Raw genomic sequence first — 25,824 nt, forward strand, 5'->3', positions numbered from 1 at the left:
GGCCGTCGCCGTGTCGCAACCCCTTGAGCCTCCCCACTCCAGGAATCGCCGATGAAAATGCACTGCACAGCACAAGATTCAGGAGGTAAATATATTAGTGCCAAAACGTCAATACAAGAGAAGGGCCCCAAACTCCGTGACCAGACCAGATAGATATTGCCCCAGCACTCCCCCCCTTGGCTCTGCTGCCTGCCTACCCCCCGAGAGTGGTTGCCTGCCAGCCCATCTACCCGCTCGCCTGCCAGACAAGGAACCCCGCTTTCTACAAACAGCAAAGCAGCCAGAAAAGCAAAACAAAGCATCTTGCAAGGAGTCAGGTTGCAGGGGCGGGCGGGCAGGCAAGAGCGGCTGACCCTCCGCCGCTCTGTCTCCCTGTCCCTCCCGTCCCTCCGTCGAGGTCCGCTTCCACCAGTAACTAGCTCCCCCTTTCTCTAGTGCCTAGTCCCGCCTCCGCAGCATAGGAATATTCGTCGGGTGGGTGCCAGAATCGGGATCTTAAGATCGAAGCCGTCGGTCGGGACCGGTTGAGACCGCAGGGTGGGTGGTGCAACAAAATTCAAAGCAGCACAATGTGCCCAGCCGGCGCTTTCGATGTCCCGTCAGAGCCCGCCACGTAAAACTGCCACACAACTTTCCCTCAACTCTTTCCGGCTTCTCTGCTTGCTCAGCAACACTTCGCCCCGGCCCCGGCCCCGGCCTGCTCGCCGACGGCGACGGCGGACCCGGCGCCCGCCTGCTCCGGCTTGGACGTGTCGATGATGCGCTTCTTGATGTCGGCTGCGAGGCTGTAGAACGCCTTGTCGATGTTGGTGTTGGTCTTGGCCGAGACCTCGAGGAACGGGATGCCCAGCTCATCGGCCAGCTGCTGCCCGCGCTCCGTCGACACCACCCGCTTCTCCTCCCAGTCGCACTTGTTGCCGATCAGGATCTTGTTGACGCCCTCTGTCGCGTGCTGCTCCACGTTGGCGAACCACGTGCGGATGTCTGTTTGGTTTTTGTTTCTCCAGGTCAGTCTCAGTCCCAGGTGGTACTCGACGCAGAGTAGGGAGGAGGGGCGGCGCAAAAAGGAGTGTGCAACGCACTATTAAACGACCGCTCGTCTGTCACGTCGTAGACCAACAGGATCCCCATCGCGCCCCTGTAGTATGCGGTGGTGATGGTGCGGAACCGTTCCTGCCCGGCCGTGTCCCAGATCTGGAGCTTTACCCGCTTGCCATCGAGCTCGATCGTCCGGATCTTGAAGTCGATGCCGATCGTCGTGATGAAGGATGGTGTGAACGAGTCTTCACTAAAGCGTAGCAGGCAGCATGATTTGCCCACGCCCGAGTCTCCGATCAGCAGCAGCTTGATCTGCACCAACGGCCCGTGTCAGCACGCACGACCGCATCCATCGACGGCATTGCAGGGTACTTGTGTGTGTGCGACGAGGGGTGACGGCATCACAGAGGGTGCAATTACCAAGAAGTCGTAGTTTCTGGTACTCGACGACATGGTGAAGGTGAGAAGGCGGAGCGCCGCGTTCGGGGCAGCTCGCTTCGATATTCAGGAGGGATATTCAGGAGGACGGCTCGGTCGAGAGAGGCGCGAAATCACGTCGAATGGAGTAGTTATTAGGGCGTGCCTGCCGGATATGCAAAGCCCAGAAGCGATCCGAGAACGTATGCAGGCCGAACTAGGCAGCAGAAATCAAGTTAGCGCTGACGGTTCGGTCGTTCGGTCGTGCGTGTCCGGTGCTGGCTAAGTCGCTCAATCTGGCGGCTACTGCTGCAGTGCGACAAAACACGGCCCGCGCAAGCAACCAAGCTGACCAGGGATCGGGACAGGTTGGAACCGAAAACCAGGCAGTGCGCGGTGTCGGGGCAAGGCCAGAGTCGGGACAACGGGAACGGGGTTGATCGGCCGGGGCCATGGAGGGCTGACGCACCTGCAGAAACCACGCGTGGAACCAAGCAGCCGGTTGCTTTCCCAAGCGCCCTGGGTTCCGTCGTCGACGTGACGGGAACGCTGCCTAGCTGTTGTGAATTGCCGGTGTTCTCCGTTTCTGCCGGAATTAGCACTCTCTGTTGATGCTGTATCAGACGGCCGAGGGAAAGAAACCAAACGTGCAAGCTCCAAGCTCAAGAAGGCAAGCAGCCTGTGTCGAATCGTCGTCGACTCAGGAGGTGAGCCGCAACAGGTCGTGTCAGATGGAGAAGCGTCGCAGAGTCTTGGCGTGCCTGCCACGAGCCTCTGGGGTTGGATGAGACACGGCCCCAGGAAACGCACTCGGCCAGGGTCCACTGAGGTTGCCCCGCCCTCGGTACCTGCACGCTACAACGTGTCCTTGTGTAAATTACGTTACTGCATACCCTGCGTACTGTACTCGAAAACATACCTTACCGAGAGCTGCCTCGACACTGTACTACGCTTCAAAGTGCAACAAAGCCAGACGATTCTTTTCCCAACCAGATGACCGGGATGACAGGTATGCTAGACTTCGACGTCCGCATCATACGGCGCTGCGGCTAGAGGCACCGTGCGATGTTCTGCCGACCTCACATCAGCTGCATGCTGATCACGAATGGAAGTCGATCATCAGTGGCACGTCGAGTGTCGCCCTCATGAATTGCTCATTGTACACTCTACGCTCGCCAGGACGCCGGAGATGCTACGTTGATCTATGTCTCAAGATGCTCCCAGAATGCTCTTGCGCTGGCACAGATCTCCCGCATCAAGAATAGACAGCAGGCCACTCACTACCTCATCCTGCTCAACCACTCCGCATAAGCCCAGCGAATCCTTTCCAGCGCCTTCATCTGCACTTGGATCCCCTTGAGGTTTGCCAGCTCATCGAGATCCTCGATGAATTCCTTCTCAACATCGCCAGGGAGGACGCCGTGAGCTAGGCCGCGCAGCACGTGGACCTCGCACACCAGGAGACCGTGATCGCGGTAGGAGATGACGTTATTCTGAGAAGTCGTCGCCTCGGACAGGATCCGGTCAATCTTCCGCAGCACCCGGACGCTGCGTCTGACTCTCCGGCCCTGGCGCAGGCCTTTGCGGCTGCCAAAGAGAGTCCTCAGATATTGGAAGACCCCAATTGAAACTGGCGGACAGCTATGTTAGCAAAAGCACAGGAAAATAACAATCACACGGGAATATAGGCTCACCAAGGATGCCAGGAGTCAGCCCGACGAAGCCAAAGACCAACTCCTGACTTTTCAGCAGCGCATCGATCCCGCTTATCGCCACCTCTAGGTCGACCTTGGTCTTTTGCACCTGGATGAGCAACGACCGGACGAGATCGCCCCTGATGGCGCCCACGATCGGCCGCCTCAGGTCTTTCTCGTACGCTTTTAAAACGGGCGTGACATCGCCCTCCTTAACCTTCGACCGGATCTCGAGGATCTGGCTGTCGGTGATGGACGCGTTCCCCACGGCAATGTCGGGCTTGTCCATGGCGAACTCGACCACCATCCGCTCCAGGCTGTCTCGGTCCGCCTTGAGGCTGTCCCGGCTCATGATGGCAATCTCGCTGTTGGCGTCGTGCCGGATCGTGCCGATGATCTTGCGGACGGGTTCGACGACCCAGTTGAGCCAGAAGTCGCGTGTCGTGGCGCCGAAGTCCCGGATCCAGTTGATGATGTCGTCTTGTCGGTTGACCAGGATGCGCAGAATCGTCGAGGACGAGACAAGCAGCGCCGCTGCGGGGAGCCAGTATCTGACGAGCCTCGACGGCCGTCCGTTCTGCCGTGCCACCTCTCCCATAGCGGCGCGGTGATTAGGTAATTCGGCTTGGAGGAGCCCAAGCAGCCGCCGCGCCAGGACGGCGGGTCTCTCGGCCGGATGCGACTCCTCGATGTGGATTGATAGCTCCGGGTCTTCCTCGACCCCCGTGAAGACCTTGTCCTCAAACTCCGAGACACTGATGTCCAAGTGAAGGACGTTCTGCAGGATCATGTCCATCAGCGCCACGCTGCGCTCCAGCATGCCCTTCCACTCCTCGCTTTGCGTCTCGTCCGCTCCCCCGAAGTTGAGCCCTTCGTCCAACAGGATTCCCAACCCTGTGGCGGTCATTTCTCGCAGCTTCCGCAGCCGTGCCTGCTTGTAACGCGCTTCTGAGCGGCCAATGTCCACGCGGGAGAGGATCTTGCGTTGGATGTCCGCGATGGATCTCTCTGCGACGCTTTGCCTTACAATGCCATAGAACTGGCGCCAATGCTTGGATAGTTGAGGATATAAAGATGCAAAGCCCTTCGTTCTCGCCTTGGGGCCGTGGCCACTACCATTCCGTTGCGTAGACGGCGAGTCATCCGCTTCCGACGATTGGCCGAAAATTTCCTCCCGATACAGGCGCTGGAAGCGGTCGACGCTCTCCGAGTAGACTTCCCGCGTCCATTTCCACATCCGCAGGGGCGACGTCTGCACGGTATAGACCAAGCTGTGCGGGTAGGACCCCAGCACCTCATCCCAGTACCATATATCGTCGCTGAGCGGGATGATCTGGTCCAGAAGGGTGCTCATCAGGAGGCCGTACGTCTGCACGGTCGCCTTGCCTACCAGGAGCCACTCGACGTCAATCTCATACTGGCTCTTCGCCTCAAGCAGCTCGGCCGGCGGCACTTCTCCTGCCAGGCCGGATTGCTGGAGCAACCGCTGGATGCGTGCGGACGACAGATGCGCCCCCGAGACCGAGCCGGAGGACAGAGCCTTCACGATGCGCAGCAGCTCGTCGATGCGCGGCGACGCGAGCGCAGAGGCCGCGACGCCCTCCACGGGCTGCAGCTCGGCATCGTGATCCGGGCCGTGTGTCAGCGGCACCAAAGAAAACCGGTCGATCCGTGCATCCAGACAGCGGACCTGACTACAAGAAAGCGAAGGTGCCCAAAAAGTTAACGGTCTGCGCTTGGCTACTGGTGTGAGAGGGACTGGGCCCGTAATAGGTGTACTAACTCGGCCACAATCGACATTGTGATGCTCCAATCGTGGGCCGGTCCGCCTCGGAGTCAGGGGCCAAGAAGACGCGCACGAGTGTGAAAGGGTGGCGAGTTGAGCTGACAACACTCCCACAAATGGCGAATGGCCGATCAGCCCATCCAGTGTGGTTCCGGATGCTGCGAATTCCGAGGGCGGGGGAGAGGGGGGCGCAAGACTGGATTAAACCCACGAAGTGGAGGGTGGTTCTTGGGCAAGGGAATTCCGTTTGGTGTTGTGGGTTCTGGCCAGACGGGAGGTTCTGTGATTAGGGGATGATGAGATCACACCACCGGATCTAACCCGGAGCCGAAACTGACCCTGCAGAACTCAAGTAGTCGCAACTAACGGATGGGAAATGCAATTGCTGGGAAATCAACTGCGACAGTCCCCCGGGGGGGCATGGAAGCAACAGCGTTAAGGTGCTCAAGTGGAAGGGAAGAACTGGGCTATGATTTCATAGGTTTCTCAGCTTCCAAGCTTTTGCGGCACGTCCCGGCTGTCCTTGTGGGTATTGGGTAAAAACTCTCGCTTATTTGCATAACCTGGAAGCAACAGGTGGCCAAGAAAGCAGTCCTTGCACAATACTGTACCTACTATGCTAGAGGAAGTTGGGTATCACAAACTCGTTGGCCAGAAGAACCAATTCTCCACCGAGGCCAATGTTCACTGGCAGAAACTACGCTCCTTCATGCCATGTCAACCTCTGGGCGAAGGTCTTCCGGAAGCACCTCCAGCCAGCTCAGCCCCCATCTCAAATAGACGGTTTCTTGCATACATGCACCCACCGGTTGCTCCAAGCTTGGCAGGCACGAGCTTGCTGGTTCAACTGAGCTCTGGCAGCCAATGACCAGCTTCCGACCGCCCCACATGGCGTCTTCGGAAGACGGAACTGCCGTCCTCGAGCATGGGCCGATTCTCTGAGTCTGGTTCGATTGGTTGGTGGGATCCTTGGAATTGGGCCCCCAGATTGGAGGCCGATAAAAATCCAATTCACCCCTGATGGCAACTCTGCTGTCCTCCTTTACTCGGTACTCATCGCAAGCACTCCATCGCAGCGGGCTATCAACCTTGTGAGGCGATCACTCCTCCTCTTCCTCCCTCACTTCTGCCAGCTCTGGTGCGCCCCTCGGGCTTTCTTCATTTGTTGCCGTCCCAATCTCCCGTCTGCGCCGTCGTCGCGCGCCCCTCCCCCACAAGCATCGCCCAAGATGGCGTCTGCAGTCCTGTATGGCTCTGACTTCTCGAACTCGTCAACTCCGTGTTACGCGAGGTTTGGTACTGATCGGGCGTGTCCAGGAATTCGACAATCGCGGACCTAGGCTCAACAGCCACCCTCACGACCGTCTTCGAGGAGGTTTCCAAGTACAATGTCCACCTGAATGTCTTCGAGCGCCTCTGGGTCGTACGTGTAATCCGACTCTCGCCTGCCGTGTACACAAGTGTCCTAACTCGCGCCACAGTCCTGGTATCTCTGGATGCAGAACGACACGATCGCGACGGGCATCATGAGCTTTGTGATGCACGAGATTGTTTACTTCGGCAGGTGCCTGCCCTGGATGATCATCGACGCGATCCCGTACTTCAACAAGTACAAACTGCAGAATGTCAGTGCCAGCGCCCCTGCCCGGCCGATGCTCTCAACCATCGCTAACAAGGCGTGCAGACGAAGGTGCCAACATGGAAGGAGCAGTTTGAGTGCGCCGCGCTCGTCCTGTTCAGCCACTGCACGGTTGAGCTCCCGCAGATCTGGCTGTTCCACCCGTTAGCGACCTACTTCGGCATGGAGTACGGCGTCCCGTTCCCGCCGGCGTGGAAGATGGCTATGCAGATCACCATCTTCTTCGTCATCGAGGATGCCTGGCACTACTGGTTCCACCGTGCGCTGCACTACGGCCCGCTCTACAAGGCGATCCACAAGATGCACCACACGTACAGCGCGCCCTTCGGCCTCGCGGCCGAGTACGCATCCCCGATCGAGGTCATGCTTCTGGGCTTCGGTATTGTCGGGTCCCCGATCGTCTGGGTCTCGCTGACGGGCGACATGCACCTGTTGACCATGTACCTGTGGATCATCCTCCGCCTCTTCCAGGCCATCGACGCCCACAGCGGCTACGACTTCCCATGGAGCCTGCGCCACATCCTGCCCTTCTGGGCCGGCGCTGACCACCACGACCTGCACCACGAGCGCTTCATCGGCAACTACGCGTCGAGCTTCCGCTGGTGGGACTACTTCCTCGACACCGAGGCCGGCGAGGCGGCCAGCAAGAAGCGCCGCGAGAGGAAGCTGGCCGAGATCCGGGCCAAGAAGGCCCAGTGAGCTGCAAGCTTCGCTTCTGCGGGTCAATATGGGCAGGTTAGGATATTGCCTTGCGGCAAGGAGGAGCGAGAAAGGGCGCGAGCCAGACCGCGGGCTGAGAATTGGTACCGCTGGGGTTTTCTAAATGAAGCTCTGAGTGTCTGATGCGCGAGAGAGAGAGCGCTTGGAAAGACAAGTGGACATGACGTCTGACGAACCAGCAACGCACGAGAACCGGGGGGGAACACCATATATACAACGGGTGAGGAAAACGGCGCAGTCGTAATGAACGGCGTTGAGTTGGACTGGCGATGCCTTCATCCTTCATCCTTAATCATTTCCCCTGCTTTCAAAAGTGTACATAACGGCATTACCTTACCAGTCTTTAATACAACCTAGAGAATCAAAGAAACGACCCCTATTCGTACATGTGTTGTCCCCCCATAGGACCCATGGCTTTTGCATACACTCCTGCGCCTCCTCCTCATCCTTAGCTTGGTTATTACTCTTTTGCCTCCGGCCCTGATCAACTGCCTCAAAAGCCCCACCCATTTCATCTTTCGCATGTGTCTGCCCCCCTTTTGAGAATTCACTTCCTCGGCACGCAACACTCACCCGCGGAACCCGCCGCCCGGTCAGCCAGCCCGGCCATCGCACACGACGACGAGGAAGGGGCGGCTGTCTGCTGCGCTCCTTGCTGATGCTGCTGTTGTTCTCCCTTTTCTCCCTCCTGCTGCTTCTGCTGCTGCTTCTTCTCCTGCTGCTGTGGCTGTGGCTGCTGCGGCTGATCGACCACCTCGCCAAAGTCGGCGGCCAGCGCGTCGCACACCGCTGCCAGCTCGACGTCCTTGGCCGAGAGCCCCCTGGGCTGGTGGGTCGTCCAGCGGATGAAGGTGGTGTTGAATACCTGAGCGTTCCCATGGGGGTTAACGAGTGGGTGACGTGGTTTTGTTGGTTGGTGAAAGTGTGGGGGGGGGAGGAGGGAGAGGGGATAGGGAGGGATAGGGAGGTAGGCGGTAGGAGGAAGGGGAGGAAGGGAGGTGGGGGCTGCTGTTGTTTTCGATATGTCCGGGAGACAACTTAGGAGGTAGGTTGGAACGGAAGGGGGGATGTCTTGTGTTTACAGTTACAGGGCTTGGGAAGGAGAGTAAGCGGCGAGGCATACGTTCGACCACTCCGGGTGGTGGTTCTTCAGCTTGCACTGCAAAGAGACCGCCGTCATAAAGTCCTGCCAAGCATGGGCTGTCAGTACGGGGCCCGACCTCGCGTTTGGCTTGAGGAAGACGGCGCAACGACGGGGTTGTCCAACAAAGGTACAAGGGTGAGGTCGGGACTGTCAGGTGCAGACTCGGTAAAGCTGAAAGAGTGCCAGAGGGCGATGATTTCCACAGATCGCCAACGGGGCGACAATGTGATGATGTCTGCTACCTACCCACGTCTTGGCAAACGTCTTGAACTTGAACTCGCGCTCAAGCGCCTCGCCGCCGGCGGCCAGTGTCCAGCGCCCACCGTTGCTTGTGAGCAGCGGAGAGAGCGAGGCTTCCAGGGCGGCTGGGTCGGAGCCGGCTGAGAACCGGGGCTGTGGGCTGCTGCTCATGTTGATGCTTCGCAGGGGAGTGGTCGTCGTCGTTGTCGTGAGAAGGCGGGTATATGGCTGACACTGATGTTGGCGGCGGTGGATGTTGGGTATGGGGACAAAATGTCTGGTTGGCTGCTTCGGGCAAAGAGTGGTTAATGAAGCTAGCTTCCGCCTGGGAAGGAGAGATGGCCGCATTGTTGGATCTGGATGGGCTCGCGATTCAGACGATTCGTTTAACTGTGCGCTCACCAGACGCACGGAGTATGGAATACATCTCAATACCGCAGCAGACAGCAAGCAAGAGTCGTAATTACGTGTAATGTATCCAAAGCCCGAAGCTGATGTGGAGGCTTGAAACGTGTTGTGTATCGTACCTATGGAGTATTGTTGGTTATTTTACAATTCTTGATTCCCATCACTATACTCCGAAGCAGCAGAAGGACTCACTGGTCACTGTTCCTGGACGAGACTATGCTACTGCTTTCTTTGTCACATCCGCCTGATGAACGGACCGTTCCCCAAGGGATCGCGGAGCGAGCTTGCTCAGGCCCGGCAGCCGCAAACGTCCTATCACAGCAATATTCAAGATTATAGCTCCCTTGGACACGGCCATTGCTGATTCAAACCCCGGTGGGAGAACCCGCGAGTGCACCAGCCCACGGCAGATAGATAAAACATTCTTCATACTACGCATGTAACTCGCACTCCGTAGGAGAAGATCCGGCGATGTTGGGAGGGTAGTCTTAGGCATTCCACCACAGTAACGTTCAAACGGGGTTGGAGGTCGGCGGGGAGGCGAGTCGTTGCCAACAATGGGCTTCCGAGATGCCAAGTGCATGGGAGCAGCACGTCCGTCCCTGTATCACGGCGCGTTTTCTCAAAGCCTCTGCTCGTGCTGGCGGCCTCAAGGGGAAGTCTTCTGTAGCCGGGTGGACTAACACGCTCATCTCCGGCAACCACAGCTTTGTTCGTATAAGATTGGAAGGATTACTGATCTCCTCGGTCCCGGCCCTGCAGACCAAGTACATGCCTGTAGTATGCAAGCTAGAAGTGATATGGACTTACTGAAAGAGCTGATATCCCTTATTTGGCATGAACTCAGCCCGATTTCGAGAAAGAAAGCGTAAAGAAAACTGAGATTTGCGCCTGATGATCTGAACCGAAAAGCGAACAATCATGGCTACCCAGTTGAACCTGAGTTACACTCATGCCCGAATATGTAAGGCAAGTACTCCGTACATTAGGTATCCATGTGGTGTATTCCGTATTCCGTATTCCGTACGGAATCAGGTATGCATGCCGCCTCGGCATTCGGAAAAAGTCTGGTGGCGGAGGCGGCCTTGTTGATTCCATCGGAATGCCCAGCATTCCTCGCCCGCCGCGAGCTGGCGCTGTTCGCACCGCCACCCGGCCGGAGTAACTTATCGCGCAGGCATCGCAATTGCTGACAAAGCAGCCCAACCGACATCTGACAAAGATCCCTCCCCGGCAGTGAACAGGGGGCTTGTTGATGTGCGGATAACTTGCAAAGGGTTGAGCCGCGTCGCAGTGCGTCCGTCCCCTGCGCGAATCCACGGCAAGAGAGGCTTTTCAGCGCAAATTCTTCCATTCCTTCGACGACGCGCAACGCGAAGGAACGGCCAAGTGTGTGGAACTATTCCGCACCTCCACTCCACTTCATACGGATATAACGTTACCCAACTCGCGCCTTCTTTCGCCGAACTCGACAGAGGCTGCCCAGCCACTCGGATTGTTCCGCCACAATCGGGGTCAGCAACAAAAGAAGAGCAACTCGACGAATCGCCCAGCAGGTTTGTTTTGACCCGAGCTCATCCACCGGTGCTGACATAACTTGGCGTTACCTAACTCTCTTGAGCAGCCAACCCAAGCTCGGTCGGTCTCTTACCTAATCCCCGCCGAGCTGGCGACAACTCCTGAAGCTGTTTTGTCATTCTGGCGGTCATCTGCGACGTGCTAAGGCTGCGTGCTGAGTCAGGAAGCTGGCCGCAAACATGGCTAGCAACGTCAAACTCGGTGAGTGGTCGGTTTTCCCTTTGTGATCAGCACACCCGCCCATGCGGCTATGCTTTTCCCCGACTTCCCTTGCGCGCCACCCTCCCACCTTCACCTTCCTTGCAGTCGTTCACCCTGGCCGCGGCGCGGTGCCAACATCCCGCGCATCGCACATCAAAGTCGGACAGGCACGTGCGATGCCTACCTAGACAGCACGGATTTCGGATTTCGCCTCATACCATCCTGGCGTTTCTGCCTGCCTACGCAGTGGCTGGACAGTCCCCGGACACCCCGACCGAGATGGGCAAGGCCCGCTTGGAGTCCATCTGCAATCATCTACACGCCTCGCTTCACACTTTTTGCTTCCGCCTTCCAAATCACCACCAAGGTACCTTGTGCACCGTGTCCTGCGTACAGTAACAGTACCCCGACGGCCCAGCTGTTCCAAGTGGAAGTTATTATTACTTCATGCTTTCTCAGTCGCGGGCAAGATCGGTCACTGGTCCCTCAGGTTGTTAAGTTGCCGATTTGGCACTTAAACGTCACCCTCAACCTCCCCAGTGATCCCGGATTGCCGTCCCCTACCTCGCTACACTTCACACAAGCACCCCCGCTCTTCGCTACGCTCACGGCACCGCGGCGCGCATAACCCATCTCATTGCTGCTCCCATGAGCTACAAGAACGGCGCATCCCTTCCCTGGCCCCGACATCTTACCTAATTCCCCCATTTACCAATTAACTTTCCTCAAGTTACCTCCTATAGCGCATCTTGTAAGTCAAACCGGCCAGTGCCGTTCCGTGCATCTCCCTCCTCGCGCCGTTTTTGTGATACCTTCAAATGTTTTCCCCAACTCCAGAGAACTGCTCGCTGGCTGGTTCCCGAGGCAGCAAAGAGGACTCCGCTTTTTGGAAGAAGCTCGCTTCTGTTGCCGTCTCTCGAGGCCCTGCTCGAGCTGGCGACAGCGCCTGGATTTATAATCTGCAGAACACAATCCCCCCCCTCCCCCAAAGACCCATCTTCTTGCACGGCCCGGACCTGGCAGCGCCCCTCATTCTTTTCTCCGGTTCAGATTTCAATGCCACCCCTGTGCATTCGGATTTCAAGCTGCAGCCTGGATCCTGTTCAATCAACACCACTTACTCATCGGACTTGACGGACGGTTCGCCCCGTTTCGTCCCTGGCTGATCCACCTTCGAGTATCCGCATATACTTCCCGCGGCGGCTTGACCTGCACATACTCTTACATCACGCATTCTTATTCTCGCTGTACTAACGGGCCTTCCGAGGATCAGAGCAGGGTGCTCACCAGCAACCTGTGGGAGTCGCGCCCATTGCTGCTCAACCACAGCACGCCGCGTACGCAAGCCCCAGCTTTGGAAACCACTCGCAGCCGGCCCCCGGAGGGTCCGGATCCAACAACTCCCAGCCACTGCCACATGGATATAGTGATCCGCAACCCCCATCCAACGAGGTCGACATCCATCCAGAACTGCGATCCAGTCACGAGCCGCCTGCGGCAGTTTCCGCCTACCCTCCCGTGCCTAATATGATTCCGCCTGGCGTGGCGCCTCCGGATCAAGCGGTTGCCATGTCCGGGCCTTCTGCGCCGGTCGCCCCGGCGGCCGGCGCAATGCCCGCTGGAGAGGGTGCGACGGATGGCCGGAAGGCCAAGCGCGAGCTGTCTCAATCTAAGCGCGCTGCGCAGAACAGGGCTGCACAGGTTAGTAAGCAGCCCCCCTTTGGCTCCTGTGACAACGCTGACCCAGCCGCCCCGATCTGCGCACCACAGAGGGCATTCCGCCAACGGAAAGAGGGATACATAAAGAAACTGGAGCAGCAAGTGCGTGACTATGGCGAAATGGAGATCAGCTTCAAGGCGCTCCAGTCCGAAAACTACGCGCTGCGACAGTACGTCATGGCATTGCAGGCCCGCCTGCTCGAAACCCAAGGCGAGTATCCGCCGCCGCCCCCGGGCATCGACCCAGCCCAGCTCAACCCGCACGCGCAACCACCCCCGATACGCCCCGACGCCGACGCGCCCGAGACCGCTGCGGCGGGAGCGGCCGGAGCGGTCCCCGCCGTGAACTCGCTCGAGGTGGCCGCCCAGGCTGTCGCCGGCCTCACCCGCGGCGAGCACCTGGCCGCTCGCGACGCCTACCCGCCTGTCCGCAACGACGACGACGCGAGGACGGCCGAGGCGATCACCCGGCAGCTGCAGGCCGAGCCAAACCCCGACGGGCTGCCCACCGCACCAATGTGAGAGACCTGGCTCGCCTCAATCCTGGAAGCTTGGGTCGCCTGCGCCACGACGCGGTCTGCCTGTGGTCGCTTCCCACTCCCTCTTTTTTTGTTAAGGCGGAAAAAGGAAAGGAAGGCGTTGACGACTTGGTGCGCATCTCGAGGCGGGCAACCTGCTGAAGGGGTGGTCACTTTTCTCGCTTTTCTCGCGGTGGAGAGACGTCCCGTTCTCTAGGAGTAAAGAGGGGTGCTGTTGTGTCTGTTGCCTTGGCGTTCCGTTGAGTTTAGCCAGTGGAAGGTTGGCGCTGGCGATAGCGGCGGGCTATCGCCCTGTTTTGCTAGGTATTTATTGCATTTTTTCAGTCTTTTCTAGCTCCTGTGTCGGTGTATGTTAGGGCATGTTATGAGACTGGTTCGTTGCCACATCGCGCGCACATGGATGGTTGTGGTGGCTCGAGAATCTCGAATCGGTCCCTACGGACGAGACATCTGCCAGTGCATCGTACATACCTACAGTTGGCCGTCTTATTTCTCACGGCCCAACAGGGCGCTGTAGCTGAAAGCGGAGAGGCAAAAGGGCGTCAGAGCTCTTCGGTGTCCCAGGGATAGCTGTGCCTTAGTTTTCGACGTCGGGAGGGGAGGCGCAGAACTTGTCTGAGAACGGGTGGACTAGACAAGAAACGCCACCAGAACAGGACATCGAATCGGCGTCTATCTGCTGTTTTACAACAACCGTATGGCAAAAACATCCGTAAGCGTTATCACGCGCCCCTCCGTTTCTTTTTATGGCCTGTAACTTTCATAACTCCGATTGCTAGCGTGAGGAAACCGAAAGAACGCAGGCCAAACGGCAAAAACCAACCAACGCCCCGGATAATCAATCACTTCCCAACCTCGACCCGTCTTATCTCCACTCGAGTGCCATCGATCGTCCGTCCTTATTATGTCACTCCTCCTGCCCAGCCGGTCAAGGGAAGGCGTTGCCCAGGTCGTGTTCCTGCCGAGAAGACATGTCAGACATCCACAGATACATACCCACGAAGGCCTGAAGGGTAAAGGGTAGGGCAGGGAAAGCGAGGCAAGGCAGAATGAAATAAAAACAGAAAGTGTGTGGATCGAGGGCAAAGAAAAAGAGAAAAGAAACACACCTTGATATACTCGCCGCCCTTCTCGAGGTACTCCTCGCGCGTGATCCAGGCCTTTTTCGCCTCGTCGGTGCACGCCCAGCCGGCGGCGCCGCGCCAGGCGTCCAGCACGGGGTCCTGGGCGCGGCGGATGGCGAGCGGCGCGCCGGCGGGCAGCAGCGCGGTCAGCCCCTGGCGCAGGCGCTCGTCGAAGTTCTGGAAGAGCGTGACGCCGCCGGTGAGGAAGACGTCGCGCAGGAAGTCGCCGGCGGCGTCGCGGCCGAGGAGCGGGGGCAGCCGCTGGGTGAGGATGTCGCCGGCGATCTCGACGACGCCGGCCTGGTCGACGCCCGCGATGGCGGCGGGCTGGAAGAGCACCTCGGGCACGCGGATGCGCTCCACGTTGAGGTGCAGCCGGTGGGTCTCGGCCGGGGAGGACGGGTCGAAGGGCCGCGGCCCGTACCGGAACGCGTGCAGGAGGGACTTGGACCAGTCCTTCTGCGCGTCGAGCGTCTGCTCGTAGGTGAAGTCCTTGTCGTAGGTGAGCAGGTCGGCCTCGAGCGCGCGCACGGCGGCCTCGAGGTCCTCCTCGCCCTCTTCCTCGTCGTCGCTGTCGCCCCTGTTAGCGCCGATGGCGACGCTGCGGTAGACGCCCCAGTCGGCGTCGTCGGCGCCAAAGTCGTCGTCGTCGCCCCCGCGGCGGCGCTTGCGGCTCCCCGCGGCGCCCGTGGGCGCGTCCGACGCGAGGTTGGCGATGTTCTTCATGCGGATCTGGCTGGCGAGGGACTTGCGGTTGCCGAGGTCGGCCTTGAGGCGCTCGCGCTCTTTGATCTGGGCCAGCTTGGCGAGGCGCGCCTGGCGCTTTTCTTCGAGCCAGCCCTCCAGGTCGTTGATGCGCCGTTCCTCGTCGAGCCGGGCCTCTTCTGCTATCCTGGCCTTTTCGGCTTCCTTCTCGGCTTTCGCCCGTGCCCGGGCGTCGTGGTTCGACTTGAGCAGCCGTTGCTGGCGTTTCTGCTTCAAACCCGCCTCGTCGAGCTGCTCGTCTGGCACGTCCAGCAGGCTGAAATCGGGAGCTTCCTGCTCCTCCTCCTGCTCGCCGCCGAGGTCTTTCGTCCGGGCTTTCTTGATGGAGCGTTCGAGATCGCGGATCACTCGCTCCAGGGCGGCCTCGTCCTTCAGTTCGGCTTCGTCCAGCAGCCGTTTCGCCTCCTTCTTGTTCTGGTCGGCTAGCCGGCGCTGTACGTCCCTGTAGTACTCGAGTTCCTGCTCCTTTTTCATCAACCTCTCCAAGCGCATCTTGGCTGCTTGTTCCTGCAGCCTGCGGCCACTCTCCTTTTTCCTCTCGGCGATTCGCGCCAGCTCCTCTTCACTTTTTTGCACAACCACCTCTTCCGTATAGGGGTATTGAATAATGCGCTCCCTGTCCTCGAGCCCCGCCCAGTCCATGAACCGCGCAGCTTCGTTGTCGTAGTCCAGCGAGACGTAGCAGAAATCACGGATCATGTGCTCGGCTTGTGAGGAGTTGAGCTTCCCCGGAAACCCGGTGTGGTATTTGAGCCGGATGAGCTTGAGGAGGTATTCGGCGGCATGCCAGCCACCCCAGTTCAGCCTTATTGTCTGGGACAGCAAGGCTTTGGAGTTGTAGACCGGGATGAGATGGGTGGCGCTGTACGAGGAAGACACAACCAGGCCGGTCTTGCCCTGGTTGTGGCGGTATGAGAAGAGCGAGTCAATCCCGTAGACGACGCTGGGCGCGCTGTAGCACTCGAAGATTATCTCGCTCATCACTGGATGACAGTCAGCGAAGCGGCAGCGACAGGCGAGACGTGGACACCGGCTCACTTTTCCTCGAGTATGGGAGGTTTGCGACAGCCTCGGTCATGACAATGGGCATGTCAATGCCCCCCTCCACCCCATTCATGCCGAGCTTGATGAAGACATGGTCGAGGACGTGCTCCATCACGTCCCAGTTGCTGACGATGCCAGTGCCTGCTTCGAAGGCGTTACGGATGTGACCACGGGCGGTGGTGTCGGCGTAGCAGTCTTGGCCGGCGAACGAGAAGGTCTTGCCGAATTTCCGATCGCGGTACTTGGACATGATGGGAGGAATCGCCAGGCGCGGCTTGGTCTCGAATGACCAGCCCGCGCGGACGGTAGACGAGCCTACAGAGCGCAGTGGCACACGTTAGCAAGAGTATCACCGGAAGCAAGCTCGGCAGTGCGGGGAGGAGACCTGAGGCGGCGCGCACCATTGTCGATCACGATGGCGGCCTGTCCTTCAGGCCGGGCGAGAGCACGTTCTCGGCCATCCAACTGCGGCGGCAGGTACTTCTCGAATTTGGCTTCCTTGACCGGATACACAGTTGGCGGGGGCAGGTTCTTCCAGGCGTCCCGTTGGCTGACCGTCTCGTCTGTCGCGGAGGGCGCCATCGCTAGTGATTGTTCGCTGCGAGTCGAGGGCCGCAGGTCGAGAGCGATGGTGGCGTGTGGAACAAGCGATGGACGGTTCTAGCACTGGGGCGTTGAAGGGCGCATCCTGCTCCTGGGATTTCCCGGCTGCGGTGGCGCTTGCGTTGCTATGACCCAAGACTCGCATGCAGCCGAGCTCCCTGGAAGCTGGCGCCGCCTTGAGCTTGTAATTGGTGTCGGGAGACGGGAACTAAGGGATCGCGTCTCACGGTCTCGGGTACAGTGTTGATACGATGCACGGTGTATTCCGTGCTGCAATGAGAACGAATTACAAGACCCCAGGCCTCACAGCGCCGTCCACAGCGCACAGTATCGCTGGTGTGTTACACTTCAATTACCGTAAAATACGCGACTTCTCGTACATCCTTCGCATTCCCCAGTCGAAAGCGCAGACCAAGAACAAACCATAGCGGCCAACAACGCCTTCATGCCGGGTCCTTAAGGTTCTCAGTTGCTATTTGATGTGGCTCCGTATCAGTAGGTAGGCATGTTGCTGGTCAAATGGACAGGATGCTTACCCTCCAGGTGGAATAGCACGTTCGACTGGTAGTTCTTGAACATCTGGGCAACCAGCTCGATATTCATGTTTTGGATGTTGATCTCCTGGAAACGTCATGTCAGTGGGAGCCGCACGGCATTTGAGATTGCAGCAGCTTTTACCTGCAGCGTCTTGTTCATCACCACGATGGCTTCGTTCAGTTTCTCCTGGGATTCCAGACCGATCAGCATGGCGGGGTAACTGCTGAGCCTGGCCAACACGTTAAGCATACATACCACGTTGGTGATGATGCGCGACAGAAGCAAGTTCTGTTGATGTTCGTGGGGACTCTCCTGCTCGGAATGTTAATAGGATGCCTTGGCACAGATTGTACTTGAGCTCTAAAGGTCCATACCATTGCAGCGACGCAACGGCGATGCCTCTGTTGTTGTTCTTGTTCAAAAGACCGTAAACAACGGATTAAAGAGGACGGATATGGATCAGTACCTCAAGACGGATAGCGCAGTTACCCCACCAAACACACATCACCCGCATCACCAGCCACCGCGACAGGGGACAGTGCGAATATCAAAGGCGGAGGGACACGGCAATATCTTTCCAACACTCCAGCTGACCTATCGCTGCCTGCAACCCCGGGGACAACTGCGCGCCTCGAACCGCCCGCTCCCCATTACCATCAAGCTCAAGGCAAGCAAGCATCCGCCAATTGCCCAACATGTCCAACCCGGAAGCCCAGGCCGCGCAGGCAGCGCACCAGGAGCTCATGGAGCTGCTCGACATCCATTCGATCCACAAGACGTTCCGCAACCCGCACTGGCGGCCCAACCAGCGCCGCAACAAGAACATCAAGACCATCCTGGGCGACGCCTCGCGCAAGGAAGCCTCCGTCATCGCAACGCCGCAAGATGACAGCGGCGCCGCGACTCCGGCGGTGCAAGACAACGACGGCCTCTCCACGAGTGGCACTTCAACTCCAGCCGTTCCCTCTGCGAGCGGCACCGCCAGTTTGCAGCCGAATCTTGCGCAAGCATCGCGCAGCCTGTCCAAACTCGTGCTCGAGAAGTCGCTGTCTGCGCCTTCCGCTAAACCACCGAATGGCGCCCCTCCGTCCGCGCCCACGGCCACCTACACCAACATCGAGAGCGCGCCGAGCTTGGCGCCACTGAAGCACTACTGCGACGTGACGGGCCTGCCAGCGCCCTACCTGGATCCCAAGACGAGGATGCGATATCACAACCGCGAGGTGTTTGCCATGATCAGGAGTCTGCCGCAGGGCGTCGCTGAGCAGTTTCTCGAAGCGAGAGGTGCCCATACGGTGCTAAAATAAAAGAATGCTTGATCTACGCGCATCGTGCCAGCCAGATCGGGACGCCGCCGTTCATTGGGTTGGGGCTTCGTAGCTATCTGCGGTCTTGGGCAGGAGCACTTCTGAAGCGGGGAGGGAACCACCCTCGACACCCCCAATCGCCGCCCAAAATATGACATCACTCCCGAGTTGCGCTTTCCGTGTCTTGTCTTCGTCAAGACTCGTGCCTTCCTGGACCCCAGCGAGTGCCAGTTTCGGAGAGCGAGCCCTTGGTGTCACGGAGTCGGACTAGCCCAGGCTATTGCGCTGTCTCCCGTCTGGCCATCATCATCATCAGCCCACGGAAACCGAGAGAACAAAGCGCTATTGACCACCCCGCTGCGCGTCTGGCCGTTACGCCTGCGCCTCTCTTGGTTCTCCCACCACGCAAAGCATCCGGCACGCCGAGTTTCGAGCTTCTCCCGGCAAAGCCCGTTGCCCGGCAACAATGGCGGTCCTGGCGCCCGTGACGCCGCGGCAGTCAATGCAAGAAATCTCGTCGGCTTCTCAGATCCGTGATTTCGCCCCGTACAACCCGTACACGCCGAATGGAACCGTCACGCCGACCCCGAGTGCTCAGACAGACGGACCGCTGCTGCCGACAAATAACCCGGTCCCTCCCACGCCGAGCAGCATACACAAGGGGTGAGATAAGCTCTCCCCGATGGTTCCGGTTTCGTCACTGACCCAGCCTTCGGTTAGCAAGCGGACCGGATGGCGGCGCTTCTTCTCGGTGGTCAACGAGTGCATGCTAGGGAAGGAAAAGGCGTCGGTGTACTGGTATGCCAGTCTGCTCTCCGTCGTTGCCGCCCTGGTCGTGACATGCTCGAGCATCTTTGGTTGGCCGCCCTTGCCGATCTGGGAATATCTGAGGCATGTCACGCGTTGACGGGTGAACGACTCTCCGCTACGGGTATCAGGCGCAAGGACGTTGGCGTCATGTTTGGCTTAGGGGGTCTGGAGGTGCAGTGAGGACGGCGCTGGCGTGGCGTTTTGGGTGGGCGTTTGTGAAGTTGAATCATTGGGATCGGTGCTGCCACTACGATGAGAACAAGCACAGAAATACAGTTCATGGATAGGCGTATACGTAAACATACGTGTAAACATACGTGTGTGACCAACAAAGTCAAGCCCCGACTATGCACTCGCGGCCTCTCGGCAGCAAGATGGCAGTCGACGCTCCGGCTTAATCGTGATCAGGTTGCTATATGCCTTGATGTTTTGTTTCGACAGACCACCGAGAAGGGATGAAGAGACCCAAACCCAGTTGCTCCAGCAGGTGCTGCAGCCGTCGCGGCAAGTTTTGGAATTAGGGGGTTAGAAAGGTGGAAACAAACACAGACCTACCGTCTCAACGGGCAGTGTTCAGGAAGGTCTACGGAAGTACATCGCCCAGGAACGAAAGAGCCCGGCATCTCGTGCGAAAGCTAGGGTAACTGTTTGCACGTTTGCTTTCAAAGAGCATATTCCTCAAATTCCTGGTCTGTGTGGTTATCGCATCTCATCCGGCTACGAGGCGCTCTGTCTTCGCGGACTCGCATATCAGAACCAAAGGCAGAGCCTGTTGCAAGGTGAAGCTGAACGCGAGAATTCTGCGCCGGAAAAATGTTCAGCCAGTCCCAAAGGGGCTCCAGCCCCAACAACTGGGCCTGTTTAACGTCCGCTTGTTATCGGTCACTATCACTCACAGTGGAGACAAGCTAACGTTACCTGACACCAGGCAGTTGCCTGCCGGGCCGGGGACCCTTGAGGCCAGCCTTGGCTTGGCAGCGCTGCGTGTCAACCCCTTTGCAGTGTCTCAATTGCGCCGCGCAGAGCAGGCAAAGGAAGAACAGTACAACGAAGCATTTCGCCCTCCCAGACAACAATTTGACGCCGTCTGCCGCCGCCCGCCGCCCGCCGTCCGACCCTAGCGCCGACCTCGAGATATATCCTCCGACCGTCGCAGTTCATCATAGACAAGATGCCCACCATGTGGCTATCAGACTCACAAAGTGCGTGCAGAGCGCCTTGTATGTCCTGGACAGGGCCCGCCTCGACCAAGAGCACCATCCTCTCGGCGCATTGCAGGGCTCTCTCCAAGTGCAAAGCTGACATGGCCTTCCCACAGAAATCGGAGTCGCCTTTTGCTCTGGGGGTACGCGGGACCCCCTGATTCCCTGAATCCGCAAAACAACCACCAGCTTTCCCTCGACAGAACTCAGCTTGCCCACAGAAAAACAAGCCCATTAACAAACCGGTGTCGAACAGGCGGGTTCTTCCTCATAGGCGGCGTCCTCCTCTTCTTCGACCGCGCCATGTTAGCAATGGGCAACGTAAGCCCCCCCTCTCCCCCCCCTTCTTCCCCGTTTTCCCCCTTTCCCTCACTTCCCCCCCTTTTGCCCCCCACTCAAGTAGCCACCACCCCCGCGCCTTTCTCTTTCCCCCGCTTGCTTACCACCACCACGAACAACAGATCCTCTTCCTCATCGGCCTGGCGATCATCATCGGGCCGGCCAAGACGGCGGTCTTCTTCGCGCGGCGGCAGAAGCTCAAGGGCAGCGCGGCCTTCTTCGGCGGGCTGGCGCTGATCCTGCTGCGCTGGCCCTTCGTCGGCTTCCTGGTCGAGCTGTACGGCATCCTGGTGCTCTTCGGCGACTTCCTCGGCACCATCGCCGCCTTCGCCCGCAACCTGCCCGTCGTCGGGCCGTACATCGGCCTGGCCGTCGACCGCGCCGGCCTCGGCGCCAGGCGGAACGCCGAGTTGCCTGTTTGAAAAATAAAGGGAAAAGGGCCCCGGGAGAAGTAATAATAAAGAAGCATGCTGGGGGGGGAGGAGGGGCAAAAAGGGAAAACGGAAGAACGAGTGTCTCGAGTGAGGTCGGCTGGTTGTTGGGAGGACTGGCCGGGTGAAAAGAGATCGGGCGGTTTCCATACAACTCGGCGGCTGGTTTCCCCCACGGTAAAAGGGTAATAATGGCCGGCGTTTGGGGCAACGTTATACCCGTGCTATAATAAGGAGGTATTTGGCATTCGATGATGGGGCTTATACTGTATAAAAAGAGCTGGGATAGACGGGGATGACGGCAGCGCCTCGAGCGCAGTGCTTCTAATCACACAACATTTTGGCCACGGCGGAAGCTGGGTCTTCAGAAGCTGCAAGGAAAAGGCGGACCACAAGGGGATCGGACATGCGAAAACGCGGGTCGCGGGAGAGCCTCTGGGCCTCTGGCCCAGATCAGCTGTGCGAAGCAGCCTGCAACATCAGATTAAGATTCCCCCGTCCACAATCAGTGCGTCCTTCCAGCAGGGTCGTCACCTAGCGTGTCGTGTCGGCGGTCATATCCGCAACCCCTTGACTCGAGTCTATTGCGTGCCGAGAGTTCCTCCCAGCAAATTCTGGTTGAAAAAAACAAACATGGGCGTGCGTCAAATTCCCAAACTTATCCATCTGAACACCCCCGCTGAAAAAAGAAGCCGCCTCCACTCGCCGTGCACGACAGAAACGGTTTCGCCCTTAGTAGCCGAGGTTGATCAGATAGTCGGCGAGCGACTCGACGGTGGCTGTGGCGTTGCCGGCCTGGACATTCTCGCCGTAGTGGCCGATGAGAATGGCCTGTTTCGTCTTGACGATGCAAATCCCTGTCCTGCCCTGTGGTGTTGAAAGGTGCGGCAGTCTCAGCGAGCTGTTGCGTCAATCGGAGGAGGTGGGTGGGGAGGAAGGGCGGTGTACCTGACGACCGTACACATGGCGGTCCTCGATTCTCGTGGCCACATAGCGCTCGCCCGCGACGTGGATGCCGTCCGAGTAGGCCTTGGAAACGGCGGGACCCGTCTCCTTGTTTTCCTCGTTCAGGATCTTCACGATGTTCTGGAGCTCGTCGGCGCCGACCTGCCAAACGCTGGATGTTAGGCCCTGCTTCCTAGCCCATGACCAGAGATACAGGAGAGCGACGATAGGGAGGTCGGATGGCGTGGGCGGAGTTTTGGGAGTTCCAGCTTACTGTGAAACCTGGGGACGCGGCCCAGGTGCTGTCACCTGCGGCGCTGACGATGACGGCCTTGTCGATGTGGCCGGAGCCAACCAAGCTGGGTTCGGCGCGTTAGTCATTTGGCTCCGGCGTCATCGAAGACATCCCCATTCCGTGGCGGCGGGTAGAGATGGCGTACCTCGAGTCAACATAAGCTGTGTGGTAAGCTCAGTGTTAGCTCCCGATCCTGAGCAGAAGGTGGGGTTTCGTGCAGCAAACGACGGCAGAAGCGCGCACCTTGCCAGGACATGATGGCGGTATTATCCTCGCAAATCCAAAGAAGCCAAGGTATGGAAAGATGTTGGTGGCAACAGAACAGATATGTTGGGCAGCGACCGGGTCGGAGGGCCTATCTGGCGGTGTTGACGAAAGTGTCCCGGAAGACGGTCAGTTTTGGTTGTTTGGTTCTCAGTGACCCCGCCAGATCGAAGGGGATTCTTAGCGGGGAAAGAGAGCTTGTAGCTAGGTATTATGTAAGCAACCCCCGCGGTTCCCTCTGCCCCGCTGAACGCCATCCTTTGATGCCCCGCTGCCATCGCTGCCATCGTGAGCGCGGCGATCTGCACCAGTCTCGAGCTCAAACTCGTTCGAAACCATGGTTACATTTATGCCCGTTACAACCTTAACTAAGACAACAATCCTCTTTTGCACGTTACACAATACAGATCGGTTTTGGTTTTGTCCCAGCCAGCTTCCCTCGAGGTTTTTGGCATGCGGCATGCCTTTCCTACGGTTAAAGGTGTCCATCTGCACAGTTGGGCGTCTGAGTGGCTGAACACCTGGGTATGAAGTGACTGACCGCCTTGCTGGGTGGTTTGGATCTTGCCATCGGCACACCGTCACCTCATCCGAGAACCCTACTCAGGCCTCCACGAGCACAAAGCAGGGTTCCATGATAAACCAGCATTTCAGCATACCCTCCATATCGTGCGACTGCCATCCCTCGTCTTCCACTCTCCCGCTTGCTCGGGGGATCTGCTTGAATTTCATATGCAGCGCGCAACGAATGCGGCCGGAGGTGGAAGGACGCGAGTCTCCTCGGAAACAGAACCGAACCGGTTGGGCGACTTCCTCTGCGGGGTCGACCTGGAGGCGGCACTCGCCCACGGCTCGGGCAACCCCGTTCTGGCAACTAGCGGAGTCGGATGCCTCTGCAAGCCCCATCCTGCTCTCATCGTAGAAGAACGTTGCTGAGGAAACGCCGCTCAGCTGGGTTCCTCGAGCTGTACCAGAACTCCCGACGTGCATTCGTGTTGCACAACCATGAAGGCAAATCGACTAGTCCACTCACCTATATCTCTGTGGCCAGTCAGGAAGGCGTTCAACTTTGCTGATACCGGCAGAGTCCACGGTTAACCTTAGTATCGGGAGCGGCGACTGAAATTTCGTCACATGCTGAAGCCTCCCACTGCGCTCCCAGAGATGGAGATCCTGGGGGGAAGGGTGAGAAGAGGCTCGGGGGCCGTGGCCGAGACATAGTCGGCTAGTCGAAGTGTTGAAATGCACCTCCAAAGGAGTAAATGTTGAGAATGTCGGCGAATCATCTCAAGGAGCTCCTTGCGGCAGTGTAAACAGGAGCGATATACCATAAGATTGAGAAATCGCCCTCACGACCGTCCTATCCACCGCCAGGCTCGGGACATGCATTGGCCAGGCTCGGCGCCACGGGCTTCTCCAAATGGCCAAAATCCAGAGGCGGTGCAAAGCATCCGGGGGCTGGACAACGTTGCTTGAAGACGCCAAAGAAGTCGTAATGCACGGGAATGAACTCGGGCGAGGCCGCGCAGTGGTGGCAGTCGGGACGGCGACACGGCGAATAGCACCGACCCTAGTAATGGGATTGCCGAGCTGAGGCAAGGCAGATGGCCGAGTATGGCCACCAAAAGAGGTCGAGTCCGCGTCTCCGAAGACTGCGAGGGCGGCGTGCCTTCGTGTTGGGCAGACGAGAAACGATCGGGGAGATGCCTGACTATTTCGCAAACATACGGCTACTCTTTCGCGCCGGAGTTTCAGATCCGTGTAGGCAGATGCCAGGGATAAAGCCCAAGATGGCCATGGCCACCCATGGCCGTGTCCATTCCAGTTCTTGAGGTGATGAAGTTCTACGTCTGCGAGGAGGAAGCAAAAGCGCACGCTGCTCAATGTTGTTTGTCGCAACAGTCGTCGAACTGGCAAATTACAGGCCAACAACGACAACTGTCCACACTTGGCAATGCCTGGTTGTCGGACAGCAGCTGCTGTCTTGCGGGGCCTTCCAAAGCCCGAAACAAGCAGGAACGGCTGATGGCCTGACAACCAGCTGACGGTTGTGTTGACTTCACGACGGGTTGGGTGCGTCGTCATCGAGGGACACACTGCACACCAAGCTTAGATTTTACCCGATATTCCAGGGGCTTTCTACCGAATCATCTCGGTGTTGCCGATTTGACTTGCCATGTAGATAACTACCCGCCAGAATGATGCGCAGGCACAGGCCGAGGAAGCTAGTAACTATACCTTAACGGTGCCCCTTGCAGGCTCGTGGGGATGGCACGAGCCCGAGACAAGCAGAGGCAGATCACGCAAATCACGCTCTCTGAGTGGGCACATTGCTCAAACACGTTCTATACTAGAAGGTTACCTTAAGTTAACCTACACCAGTGTAACTGCATGTACATAGGGAGTGTAGAAAGGAGCCCCCGATGAACCCGTCCAAGCGGGTGGCGTTAACTAATTGCTTCGTCCCACTGGGACGCGGACTTGCAGCAACTCATTCTCGCCAGACTGCGTTTCCGGCCGTCGCCACGTGCCGGTCTGGTTGTTATTAACTTCATCCCTTTCGTGTACCCGTCCTGAGATCGCGGCGGAACCAAACAGTGGACGGGGGTGCATCAGCGGGCCGGTGGGGATTTGTATTTCTGAGACATAGCCTCGCGGCTCGATGCCCCTGCTCGTTCTCGGTACCGGTGACGAATGTCACTCTGCCATCCACTTCCCGGCTGGCAACTTCACGCGATGGCAACCAAAAAATACCAACACCCGCATCTGGCCGAGCATGGAAACTGGGGACACGACTTCTGTGGCGGCTTTGAAAACCAACCGACAGACTGCGGGGTGCATACGGTAGATAGCCGCACATCATCGCTCGGCTGCGCTACTCCATAGAGAGTCCTCTCATTTCGACAACGTCGCAGCTGCTGAGAAGGGCTTCCTTGACGTGGTCGCAACAACGATCGATCTTCCAGGTCTCTCGGAACATTGCCGACCTTGGCGATTTTGGCCTCAAACTGACAACCGGAAACGACAGGCAAGCT

At 58.3% G+C, this 25,824-nt stretch overlaps 10 protein-coding genes across 10 annotated transcripts; 5 read left to right on the top strand and 5 right to left on the bottom strand.

The window, feature by feature from the left end:
- Window positions 1-77: 77 nt before the first annotated feature.
- On the bottom strand, window positions 78-4,949 carry THITE_2150534 (uncharacterized protein; the record flags this gene model as incomplete). Its single annotated transcript, XM_003653214.1, has 9 exons — window positions 78-984; window positions 1,083-1,350; window positions 1,459-1,672; window positions 1,925-2,012; window positions 2,266-2,310; window positions 2,375-2,396; window positions 2,737-3,085; window positions 3,150-4,843; window positions 4,933-4,949. 7 exons carry the CDS (start codon window positions 4,947-4,949, stop codon window positions 1,611-1,613), a joined length of 2,277 nt encoding a protein of 758 aa, XP_003653262.1. The 3' UTR covers window positions 78-984; window positions 1,083-1,350; window positions 1,459-1,610.
- Window positions 4,950-5,992: 1,043 nt separating this feature from the next.
- On the top strand, window positions 5,993-7,666 carry THITE_125790 (methylsterol monooxygenase). The gene is made up of 4 exons (XM_003653215.1): window positions 5,993-6,181; window positions 6,253-6,358; window positions 6,417-6,560; window positions 6,620-7,666. The coding sequence occupies exons 1-4, from the start codon at window positions 6,165-6,167 to the stop codon at window positions 7,271-7,273; spliced, it is 921 nt and encodes a 306-aa protein (XP_003653263.1). The 5' UTR covers window positions 5,993-6,164; the 3' UTR covers window positions 7,274-7,666.
- A 44-nt stretch (window positions 7,667-7,710) lies between these two features.
- Window positions 7,711-9,226, bottom strand: THITE_2115493 (uncharacterized protein). Its single transcript, XM_003653216.1, has 3 exons — window positions 8,685-9,226; window positions 8,418-8,480; window positions 7,711-8,159 (listed from the first exon to the last, which is right to left on the bottom strand). Exons 1-3 carry the CDS (start codon window positions 8,847-8,849, stop codon window positions 7,842-7,844), a joined length of 546 nt encoding a protein of 181 aa, XP_003653264.1. The 5' UTR covers window positions 8,850-9,226; the 3' UTR covers window positions 7,711-7,841.
- A 1,416-nt stretch (window positions 9,227-10,642) lies between these two features.
- On the top strand, window positions 10,643-13,313 carry THITE_2115495 (uncharacterized protein). Its single transcript, XM_003653217.1, has 3 exons — window positions 10,643-10,865; window positions 12,139-12,566; window positions 12,636-13,313. Exons 2-3 carry the CDS (start codon window positions 12,435-12,437, stop codon window positions 13,104-13,106), a joined length of 603 nt encoding a protein of 200 aa, XP_003653265.1. The 5' UTR covers window positions 10,643-10,865; window positions 12,139-12,434; the 3' UTR covers window positions 13,107-13,313.
- Window positions 13,314-13,872: 559 nt separating this feature from the next.
- On the bottom strand, window positions 13,873-16,917 carry THITE_2115499 (ARP5-like protein). The gene is made up of 4 exons (XM_003653218.1): window positions 16,458-16,917; window positions 16,051-16,371; window positions 14,233-15,995; window positions 13,873-14,081 (listed from the first exon to the last, which is right to left on the bottom strand). The coding sequence occupies exons 1-4, from the start codon at window positions 16,636-16,638 to the stop codon at window positions 14,052-14,054; spliced, it is 2,295 nt and encodes a 764-aa protein (XP_003653266.1). The 5' UTR covers window positions 16,639-16,917; the 3' UTR covers window positions 13,873-14,051.
- Window positions 16,918-17,094: 177 nt separating this feature from the next.
- THITE_2115503 (uncharacterized protein) lies at window positions 17,095-17,746 on the bottom strand. Its single transcript, XM_003653219.1, has 5 exons — window positions 17,571-17,746; window positions 17,452-17,508; window positions 17,338-17,382; window positions 17,196-17,280; window positions 17,095-17,131 (listed from the first exon to the last, which is right to left on the bottom strand). The coding sequence occupies exons 1-5, from the start codon at window positions 17,571-17,573 to the stop codon at window positions 17,103-17,105; spliced, it is 219 nt and encodes a 72-aa protein (XP_003653267.1). The 5' UTR covers window positions 17,574-17,746; the 3' UTR covers window positions 17,095-17,102.
- Window positions 17,747-17,750: 4 nt separating this feature from the next.
- THITE_2115508 (uncharacterized protein) lies at window positions 17,751-18,869 on the top strand. The gene has a single exon (XM_003653220.1). It carries the CDS (start codon window positions 17,892-17,894, stop codon window positions 18,501-18,503), a length of 612 nt encoding a protein of 203 aa, XP_003653268.1. The 5' UTR covers window positions 17,751-17,891; the 3' UTR covers window positions 18,504-18,869.
- THITE_2115510 (uncharacterized protein) lies at window positions 18,870-20,234 on the top strand. The gene has a single exon (XM_003653221.1). It carries the CDS (start codon window positions 18,970-18,972, stop codon window positions 19,168-19,170), a length of 201 nt encoding a protein of 66 aa, XP_003653269.1. The 5' UTR covers window positions 18,870-18,969; the 3' UTR covers window positions 19,171-20,234.
- Window positions 20,235-20,484: 250 nt separating this feature from the next.
- On the top strand, window positions 20,485-21,276 carry THITE_37801 (uncharacterized protein; the record flags this gene model as incomplete). Its single annotated transcript, XM_003653222.1, has 4 exons — window positions 20,485-20,515; window positions 20,632-20,658; window positions 20,772-20,836; window positions 20,977-21,276. The coding sequence occupies 4 exons, from the start codon at window positions 20,485-20,487 to the stop codon at window positions 21,274-21,276; spliced, it is 423 nt and encodes a 140-aa protein (XP_003653270.1).
- A 369-nt stretch (window positions 21,277-21,645) lies between these two features.
- On the bottom strand, window positions 21,646-22,973 carry THITE_2115513 (uncharacterized protein). Its single transcript, XM_003653223.1, has 6 exons — window positions 22,769-22,973; window positions 22,671-22,686; window positions 22,505-22,589; window positions 22,234-22,392; window positions 21,820-22,152; window positions 21,646-21,756 (listed from the first exon to the last, which is right to left on the bottom strand). The coding sequence occupies exons 1-5, from the start codon at window positions 22,779-22,781 to the stop codon at window positions 22,018-22,020; spliced, it is 408 nt and encodes a 135-aa protein (XP_003653271.1). The 5' UTR covers window positions 22,782-22,973; the 3' UTR covers window positions 21,646-21,756; window positions 21,820-22,017.
- Between the last annotated feature and the right edge of the window lie 2,851 nt (window positions 22,974-25,824).

The sequence above is a fragment of the Thermothielavioides terrestris genome, chromosome 2 (assembly GCF_000226115.1).
Source record: "Thermothielavioides terrestris NRRL 8126 chromosome 2, complete sequence".
NCBI classification, from domain to species: domain Eukaryota; kingdom Fungi; phylum Ascomycota; class Sordariomycetes; order Sordariales; family Chaetomiaceae; genus Thermothielavioides; species Thermothielavioides terrestris.